General features: G+C 40.3%; 1 protein-coding gene across 2 annotated transcripts in view; it reads left to right on the top strand.

Moving 5' to 3' along the window:
* Positions 1–441: 441 nt before the first annotated feature.
* Positions 442–10,706, top strand: part of tspan17 (tetraspanin 17) — a 30,734-nt gene continuing 20,469 nt past the window's right edge. For both annotated transcript variants that reach the window (XM_019869949.1, XM_019869948.1), the window contains exons 1-2: positions 442–933; positions 10,220–10,270. In XM_019869949.1, the coding sequence (XP_019725508.1) occupies positions 850–933; positions 10,220–10,270 (135 nt within the window). In that variant the 5' untranslated portion in view covers positions 442–849. The remainder of the gene's footprint in view (positions 934–10,219; positions 10,271–10,706) is intronic.

Here is a 10,706-nt window from a genome sequence, read left to right as displayed (position 1 = left end):
AAAAGAAATTCCAGGTCCCAGGGTGACAACATTTGAGAAACACTGATCTTGTGCGTTATGTGTTCATTGCAGAAAAAAAGAACACTTTCAAAATAAGAAATTCATGTTAGTTCAATTTAAGATTAAACATTGTCCGAATGTGAGAATGTGATTCGTTACTTTCCCATTTGTTTGAGTACAAGTGCTATTGAGAATGGATGTACGCAAGTTGTAAACATCCACTTCTTGGGGGATAACTTAATTTGCATGACAACTAAACAGGTGGCCGTAAAGTCATGAACACATACCTTTGACGATCAAAAAAAAATCGTGCCAGGGGGATTTTAGAAATAACATAATTAAAGGAGGAGCACAAAACAACAATTTTAAGGTCTTTGTTTTACCAAAGGTGAAACTACCTGTCTCACCCTTGTGTCTGTTTCCGTCTGTCATTCCAGCTTCGACGACAGATGATGACGTGTGGGTGTTGTCCCATCGCGAAGGGGCAACTATTTGAACACGGCTCTTTGTCATTCCCTTACGAGAGTTAACGCTTGTAAATTGAGTTTTGGCGAAATGCGTATAAGACTACACGACTCGTATTTGTTGTTGTTGTTTTTTTGAGGATGTAATGCTAATGGGGAAAGTTGTGTGCTAGCTAGCCTAGCATGCTAACGGTCCAAACGAGAAAACCTAGTTATGTTCGTAACTTCTGAGTCTGGCCGGGGTAGTATAAAACCTATTTTTGTTCTCTTATGGAGCGAGTTAACCCTCACTTCAGATGTTTAACAACTGCGGTTTTGGTCTAGTTTATTCCACAGCGACCGTAGTAGTTCATTAGCTCGCTCGTTAGCACCTATCTTTGGAAGAATGAACAGAAAATACAAATATAAAGAAGCAGAAGTCAGCTGCTGCGTCAAATACTTTCTATTTGGATTCAATATTCTATTCTGGGTAAGTAAATGCGACCTTTAAACATTTATGCTGTATATAAACATGTAGTGACACGTTTATTGCAACATTTTTAGTCGCTTTGTGGTTCGAAATGAGCGAAATTAGCTTAACGTTTGCGATGTAGTTGTGACAAAATGCTCTTGAATGCCCACCATCACTCACTGGACTGCTACATGAATATACGTTATTTGAATTAAATGGGAAATGTTTGTTGTTGTTGTTACTATGATTAACTTAATAGTAGCTTGTTCACCTGCTCGAGAGTACGTCATATCGTAGTTATTCACAATGATTATGTACAAAGCAAAACACTTATTATTTTTTGAATATGTTTCGTTTTTTAATTTTCTTCCCGTCCTTTTGCCTCTTTCTGTCTTTGCTGAAAAAAAGAAAAGAGAAAATATGAGTTTTTAAGCAGCGAGCAGAGATGCCACTCAATTATTGTCACTGTTGTTTTTCGGCATGGCGCAAGTTTCAATTGCATTGTGCAAGCATCTGTCCACGTCATCTTTACAACTACTGCCACTTAGCAGCAAAGTTTCTCTCTTCAGCCGTCTGCATGGGCCCCAGTGCGATTAGTGTAGTAGTAAGTATAATGTCTGGGTTTGATCCGTGGGGTTGGAGATGGCCAGGCTCTCTTTCTTTCTCATGCCCCTTTCACTGACTCAAGCACTCTAGAGGCTGGCCTCTGGGACAGCATTGTTTCTCTCACTTCCACACCCATAAATGCACAAAGAGTGATGATGAGAACAATGACTAGGGGGAGCACTGGTTGGCTGTCTTGGCTCATATATTCCGCCAGTGTCTGGCTCAGCAGCCACATATGCAAATGTCCTCCTTATTCCCATCATTTCATCACCACCTCCAAGTGTCCTCCAAATTTGGGGATGGTAATGCGGGTATATGGTACAAATCGGAGATGACGTGAGATTCATGTTACCACTTATATGAATCTTAATTCAATAGAACTCAGTATTTAAGCAGGAAGCATTCAGTCGCCAGGCTAATGTGTTGAGGCTGGTTTTCGTCTTGTTTGGCACTTTGGCCAACCTAAAAGTCCTGTATGTGCACTCTTACTTAAACAAGTCCCAGCTCATTGTTTTTTTTTTTTTTTCTCCTGTTAGTAATCGCCACAAGATGTTTTCTTCTTGCATGAGCTGTGAAACTGGTCTTGTCAGACAAGCCACGGCATTGTTGAATAGGCAACAATGGGGTTTATTCTCTTGAAATCAACCCATTTGTCTTTCCTGCTGTTCTCTTGTCAGCCTTGACAAGGCTGCCTAAAATAAGACTAAAATGCCCAAGAGTCAAAATATCGTGGGCAATAAAATCTTTTCGACTCGAATTCTTGCAATGCCCAGGCATGCTCGGTGTTGACAGCCAGACATTCTCTCGCCTGGGAACAAAACACATTCTGTCGTTCCTCAGAATAGACACATTTCTCACATCCACATAATTAATCACATTTTCTGCTTGAGCTGCTGAAATGTTTGGAAGCTCTGCATTCTGTAATTAAGAGCGTGTTAAGCTCTAACCAGGTTGCTGAGTCGCTTGGATGGAGGCTCTGTGTTTATTAGCCAGCATCAACCCTCAGTGCACGTGCCTATTTGGCACGAAAATTCTTACTGAGTCACATGTGAATGGAGTTAGTGGCCATTCATTGTAATCTTTCATCACAACTCATCTTTTAACATCCGTATTAGAGAAAGAGAGCATTGTTTGAATTTTATGTCAGTCGGCATCAGAAAGTAGGGATGTAGGGGTGTAACGATACATCTATTTAATCTATGTGTGATGATCCAGCTACTGTATTTTCACAACCATAAGACAAACATAAAAGTCTTAAATTTTCTCCAAAATGGATAGGGCACCGAATAATGTATGCACCGAGTTCCAATATCTGTGAATGCTGTTGTGTGACTTCGATGACTGACGTTGTGCCGACACGTTGCTTATATAGAGGTAAGGTGGACGTAACTGAGGGCAGCATGCGGACGTTAAGGTGGCAAGGGTGGGCGTGAAAAAGGATGCGAAAGGCACAAAGTGTAATGTTCTGCTTTACATTAAATAAAGACGCTTTCTTGGAGATTTTAAACCTTTACTGTTCTTCCGGCCTCACTTGGCTTCCATTACCGACTGTTCTCTCAACCAATCCCCACATCCACACATTCCTACATACCCGCTTGGGCTACAGCATGTGATGAGGGACAGGGGTGCTTTGCATTTTGAAATACCACAAAAAGAATGCCAACAAACACATCCAGCCCAACCACATCACCAACATGGACAAAGTGCTGCTCGCTTTCAACATCTCAGTAAACCACACTGTAGAGAAGAAGGGGATCAGCATGGTAGAGATATGCACAATGGGGTGCATGTAATCTGGGTTTACTGTTGTGCTTAGTTGCCAGGGTAATGGACAAAAACGGCCAAAGTATAGTTGCGAACACCGTGGGAGCGATGGCGAAGACTGGGAGGCAGCGCTGGGCGAGTTACGCCACGATTTGTGAATGGATTGTGGATACTTGGGTTTGCGTGTCTGCTTGCAATGTTGTTCTGGCATCATTTCTGAGGAGCCGCACGGCAACGAGAGTGACTCTGACAATGCAGCAAGGCAACCTGGTGTGTTTGATTGTGAACTTGCCCAGCTGTTCATTTCGGATACAGAAGATTAGGACTTTGATGGATTTGAGGATGAGGATTGATAAAAAACAATAACGTGAGTACATTTTTAAATACTTCAATAAAGTACAATCGAACGCAGTTGTGCTCCCGCTGCATTTTTAAAAATAGCATGTACGCTACCGCATTGTTTAAGCTAGCGTACGTTTTACCATGCCTGGGTCCAATAATACACTGCATCTTGTGTATTGAGTTAAATGCAGAAATAGCACCCACAACTGACACTGCCCCTCTTAATACGGTGTGAAGGACAGCATGTTTGGGACGCTGTCTACGTAAATGTACATTGATCATTCATTTTTGGGTTTTCTTTCATTGATGTTTGACATATCTCAGGGGTTCGATGAAGCGTCTGCCATGGAGGGTGAGACACACCCGACTCAACATGCCAATTAGTTATGAACGCCTGCTTGGCCATCACTGGCAGCAGATGATCAAATTACATTGCTTGACCAATCAGTGCTGCAGGAAATTTAGTTCGCCCAGTAATCAACATGTGACTGTCATGATAGTACGTCACGTGATTTAAAAAAAAAAATGTTTTGATACATGCTATGTCGAGCAAAATAAAGTGGTGAGATGAATATGTACAACATGGATTCACATGCATCACGGAAGGTGATGGGACTCAGCGTCCCATCTGCATGATTTTTCATGCCAAGTCGAGCAACTCTAGTCTCACACCGGCAAAACTGAGGGAACACTTCTTGAAACTGGATGGAGATGGGGAATCCAAGAAAATAATTTACTTTTTTCAGTTTTTATGTCTGGAATTTTTAAAAATCCCATTTTTATTTTTCACTAATGAAGGGTTTGGTGAATGTGCATATTAACTCATTCAGTACCACCCAATTCTAGACCCCCCCCCTTTTTTTTTTTAACCCCAAGTCTTGGAAAAATTGAGGAAAAAAATAAGTATTTGGGGTTGAACGTGTGGAGTGTGAAAAGACATAAATATGTCTTTGGGAGTGAATGTGCATATTAACTGGTTGAGTTCGGTACCTCGAACAAGGTTAAGAACCACTGTTTTAGTCATTTTATTTAAAAGGAATCGTTCGAGCAAAAGTTTGCTTCAGTAGCGATACATTCCCTCGCAAAAGTATTGGGGCCCATTTTGTTTATTTTGCGAAAGACATGAACATGTGAATAGGAGACAAAAGATGAACAATTCAGCTTTTATTTTCAGCTGTCTACCTTGAGAACCAAAGCTCAACTTTGTTTGAACCCAAAAATATTGGCACTTGTGACTGAAAGTTAGAGCCATTTTGAAATGGCCTGTAGATGCATAACACGACAGTTTAATAAATAACCATGAGAGATGATTGAAAAACAGACTCAACTATTCATGTTGAGTGGTCAGAACAGCGTTACTTGGATTGACAACTTTCCAAACACACCAATTTCAATACCACACTTCAAATTAACTCTCAGTACCTCTTCTCTTGTAAGCGGCCACGTTGTAGCTTATTGCAAGGGCGAGACGTTCTCAAGCTAGCTGAAGAAATTGTTTCTCCAGCATGTCCTGGGGTCATGTCCCAGTGGGAAATACCCGGAACGCCTCACCAGGGGAGCTCCGTGTCCAGGAGGCATCCTAAACAGATGCCTGCGCAAACTCATCTGGTTCCTCTGGATGCGGCGGAGAAGGAATAGTAGGCCAGCCTGTTGCAATTTCACATATTTGTGTGGTTTGAAATGATGAGTTGTACTGTTTGAAGTTGTACAGTGATCCTCGCTCTAACGCGGTTCACTTTCCACGGCTTTGCTGTTTCATGGATTTTTTTAGTGCAGTTTTTTTAATGCTTTGTGAATTGCGTTCTGCATCCTGATTGGCTAAGGCACTGACCGACGTGAACAGTCTCCGCACCTCGTCTCTGTACAGCTTGCCAAATTTACCTTTGCAAATTTTTGGTCTTTGGTTTCATTGTATCAGTGGCGGATGCTGGTCTGTCAAGGAGGGGAAGCTCAATTTCGGCCTACATCATAAAATGTGTTCGTTTATTTATACGTGAACTGTACTCTCTGTTCCTTTTCAAAAACATGAGAAGGTTGTCTTCACCATAAGATTGGTGATTGGCTCATTTCGCTGTCAATCAAAAAGAGATTCAGCCTCAGACAAATCATCCAATCATCATGCAGAAAAGCTGAGCTTCCTGGCCAGCCTATAAACGCCCACTGTCCATAGACTCGCAGAGACGCTGAGCGTCCGATGGGCGGGACAAAACCAGCATTTATCCAATGACTCGTATCGTTTCATTGCATTGGGACAAACTAAACTGAACTCTCTATAGACGCCCAGCGTCCGCGCGGTTGACGCTCAGCGTCCACACAGTTTAAAGCACAGTGAAGCTGTGGGAATGAATGAGAAGAGAGTCGCGTCGTAACCAGTAATAAGAAGCTGATTCGGAACAAAAGTTGAGTGCATTGTAGCGCATATTTAGTCAATGACATGTCCACACAATTGTACGTACACACTTAAACAGTCATCCCTCGTTTATCGCAGGGGTTACGTTCCAAAAAGAAACAGTGATAAGTGAAATCCGTGAAGTAGGATTTATTAAAAAAAAAAAAAAAAGCAAAAAAATGGGAGAGGGACGAAATTTCAAATGTGCTATATGTTTCACATTTGACAAAGTTGTACTTAGTACTTGATAGTCAGCTTTATTTTTTACAGTTATTATACAATACTGAACTATGTATACAATGCAGAGGCAATTGCTCTAAGACTACAAGGGAAGCTCAGCTTCCCCTAAAATGTCAAAAAGTAAGTGATCAAATATATGTGTGTACGTACAATTGTGTGGCTATGTCATTGACTAAATATGCACTACATAGTTCAGTATTGTATAATAACTGTAAAAAATAAAGCTGACTATCAAGTACCAAGTACAACTTTACAACTATCTCTCCGTTCATTTTTCACTTTGCTTTTCAGGGTCATTGAAAGTTAGAGCGGATCCCCGCTGACATGAGAAAAAAGGCAAAGATGACATCCTGTCCTCGTTGCCATTCAGTCACAGGGCACATACAGAGGGAGAATCGTTTACGCACACGTTCACACCGTCACTGAGTGAGAACTGAACCCAACACAAAATTTGGGAGACTGTGTCACTATAACATCGGTGACTGAGAAAAGACCCGAATGTCTCAATCTTCATTTATATTTCATCACGATCTTTAGTCACGCAACAAAGAGCTTCTTACCTCAAGTAGCAATTGCGCTCCGTCACCTACATAGAACGTGATTCATGCAGTTGCATCTCCCTTATCAACAACAGCTGAAAGTGCAGTTGTCACTTTTGTGCAAAACAACTTAAAAATGATATGCTTTTAATCAAAACTTCCTACTACTGTAGTGTGCCATAAATAAAACAAATCTTTCACTCATCTGGTTTTTCATTGGAGATTGTTTAATGTCGTGGTTGTTACATGTTGGTACGTTTTTTTTTTTCTTTTACATGTAACAAGTACCAGATTATATTTAAATACATTATTTTTACCCTTAAACAGCATCACTATCCTCACACAAAGATATACAGTTAAAAAATCAGTAGAAAATCAGTAGTAATGCCCCATTACTGTCCATGTAGAAAGTTAACCTCTGAATGTTGGACATCGGGAAATGATGGCTGTCCTTACATTTGAGGATCACACCACTTATTAGTTGTTCGCTTTGCAAAATACGAAATGCCTCCTGCTGAGCTTCACACCTTTCAAATCCTGCTGATTCATGAACAAGAATATAATAAAAAGAAAAACTGTATCCATAGATATTATTGGATGTAAATTCGAATCCACACTTGACAAGTAAACTATTCGGTTGTTGCTGAATAAAAACAGTTTCCTTGAACGTTTTATATTTCAAAATTTAAAACTTCTGGTTCTACTTTCCAAAGTAGTTCCAGCGGAACCGTAAGTTTAACTAAATTTGTAAAACGTCGGTTGGACTTTGTGGACTCCAAATGTAACCACTGTAACAGAATTTTTTTTTTTTTTTTTTGCTGACACATTATTGACAGCATGAAACTCAATTAAGCCACATTGTGTTCATTGGTAAAAACGTTTTTTGAAACAGATGCATTCTACGGGTATAAAGTACATGTAAATTGTTTACATAGGAGTGTCGACATGTACACAACATGTACACCCCGTCACAGGCCATACATAGAGAAACAAGTATTATTAAGTCAAGCTTAGCAGCATCTCTGCTGACAACTAATGAAGAAGATGAATGAAGTATAGAAAATGTATGGTTCCTGCCATGGGCGTCATTAGGCCTATTTTAGGGAGGCTTCAGCCTCCCTAAAAATGTCTTTAGCCCCCCGAAATAATTTCATTGCATTATTTAAAAAAAGTATTATTTATTTTTCCTGTACTTTTGCTAATATATTGCATCAAATTCAATGTAATGTGGCCATCTTAAATTACATTTCGATAACCTGCCATGATTGTAATGTTAAATCTCCCAGGTTTCCTGAGCGCAACAGGTGTTGCGTTAGCATTTGACGTGTCTGTCACCATCGCCACATCAAATGCTAACGCAACAACTGACAGTTCATTGCCGAAAGTCAGGTTGAGTCGACAGCATGGATATTCGACAGTTTTTTAGAAAGGTAAATTAAGTATTCAATGCATCCATGCTGGTAAAACTAGTGACTATAGTCCGCTAAAATATCTCCAGTAACAGCAGAAACTGCACTCACTGTAACAAGTGTTCACTTTTGGATAAATTAAGGTGGTGCTTAATAAAAATTAAGCAACATTTTATAATTAAATACATAAATAATCATTACACCAACTCTTTGAGGCAACACCTATTGAGATTTTGGCCTATATAAAATAAAAAAATAAATATAAAATCAATTTATTTATTTGATAGGAATCAGGCTAAAGACGCACAGAGAGTGAGGGGGGGGGGGGTCTCTGCTGGACAGGGGAGTCTATCAGATCTCAAGGCTAATTTTACTTGCAAGGCTGTTCCCAAAATGCAATCGGAGCTTACAGTAAGTATTGAGCAGCAAACTTGTGTTTTTCCAAAGTGATGAAGCTTTTGCATCTCATTGTACTAACTTAAATTGCATATCACGGCAGACATCTCAAAATACATAGTCTTCTGGGGGCTAAGCATATATTAATACATTTTGGTAGAGAGTAATATAGGCCTACTGTCATATAGGTTATGTTATCGGGCATCCTTCTAATTCCCTTGAACAACCAAGATTGAACTTTTGAACTCTTTATAATTTCTATTATCTAGTCCAGTTAAAGTCCAGGGGAGGAAGCCCCATCATAGTAAAGAGGATACTAATGTGATGTGTGTAGTTCTTCATAGCCTCTTCATTTTGCTCTCAAAGTGCACGGAATTGATGGATTTTTAACAGAATGTAGAAAAAAATTCTCCCGGGGGGGCATGCCCCCGGACCCCCCTAAAGGGGCTGTGTTCCCCTTGGGGCTAAGCCCCCCTTGTTCTTGAAACCTAGTGACGCCCCTGGTTCCTGCCAACCCACCCAAGTACAACCCTGCTTGTTTGTTTGTTAGCAGACTAGCTGTAAGTCGCCGTTAAGTTTCAGAGGATGGAATGAATACGCGCCACTGTCAACGGGTTGCAATCTTGTTTGTCCGTTGGTGGCACCACGCGAAACAGTCACGCAAAACATGTTGCAAATACCACACGCTAGGAATGTCTGATCAATCAACATGACAATAGCGGGAGCGTCCTTAGGATTGTCGGGAGGGGAGAATCGGGGCTAAAATCTGGGCTCATTATCATGCCACATGAATCTGGCTTAAGACAAAGTTACATGTTTTATTTATTTATTGATTTTTTAAATCATACTTTGTTTTCTGTTTAGGTTTACTGTAAACTTCTGTTAAACTGCATATGGCACATTCACATTATGGTTTTCGGAAAGTTCATTACATTTTTGTTTGCAAAAAAATGGACAAAGTGATGGCTCGTAACTTGACACACTAATAAGATACATGATTAGATTAAAATCATAATGAAAATATAATTTGCTTTTGTGTTGTTAGGTGCCACTATATTTGAAACAATGATTCACTCGCACCAATTGCCACCACTTTTTAGCAGGGACTGCTGTCAATTATAATCTAATGAGATACATGATTAGATTAAAATCATAATGAAAATATAATTTGCTTTTGTGTTGTTGAGTTTGTTCCAATAAAAAGTTCTGCAGTTCTTTCTCCCCCCCGCCCTCGAATTCTGAGCCCCTGCTTACATCCCTCACAGGGACAGGAAGCTAATGCTGGAAAGATGTTTCCCTAATCCTCTGGATTTCGCATCCTCAGCCTCTTAAGTGGCCCGCAGCAATGAATTCAACCTGAAAATGCAATGACTAAGATAGTCTGTCCACAGGACATGCTAGTAACTAGCAGCTAGTTCTTTTTGAAGCCTCGGAAAACCAGTTTTCCAGATTTAGCTATATGCAGTGAGATGAATTCTCACATGTAGACATTGCAGCATTGTTTTGCATGTCTGTGGACAGATTTCTAATTGTTCATATCCGGTTATTAAATCTGTATCTGTTCCATTGTTGTTGTTCTGTCTGATGGAGGCCTGCTTTCTTTGCTCTTTGTTTTACAGTTACTGGGAGCAGCATTCCTTGCCATAGGCCTGTGGGCATGGGCGGAGAAGGTACATTTCAACACACGCATATGAACTAGCATAACTTGCATTCTTCCAATATTTTTACTACAACACTCACAAAAAAGCAAATCATTGGTTAAGAAACAGGTTGAAAAGGAAACATTTTAATATTCGAAGACAGCGTCTATTTTGAACACACCCACTTTTCATGTCAGCCAAATTATGGGCGCGTGCGCCTGACCGATGTGGTTTGTTGCACGGTTGTATCCTATTAGAGTGAATATTAAATTAATAAAGCCAAATGTCTGCACTATAGGCTTTCGCGGTGCATGTGGTAGATGGTATAAATCAGGGGTCCCCAACCGCCGGTCCGCGGACCGGTACCGGTCCGCCGGGCATTTGGTACCGGGCCGCACAGAAAGAACTTGCCTTAATTCCGTTTTATTTATTTCGGAATACGAAAGATGTTTTATTTTGAAAACTT

The sequence above is a fragment of the Hippocampus comes genome, unplaced genomic scaffold (assembly GCF_001891065.2).
Source record: "Hippocampus comes isolate QL1 unplaced genomic scaffold, H_comes_QL1_v1.1 scaffold9, whole genome shotgun sequence".
NCBI lineage: Eukaryota > Metazoa > Chordata > Actinopteri > Syngnathiformes > Syngnathidae > Hippocampus > Hippocampus comes.
Note: the sequence above shows the minus strand (reverse complement) of the source record. Positions and strands in the feature narration are given on the sequence as shown.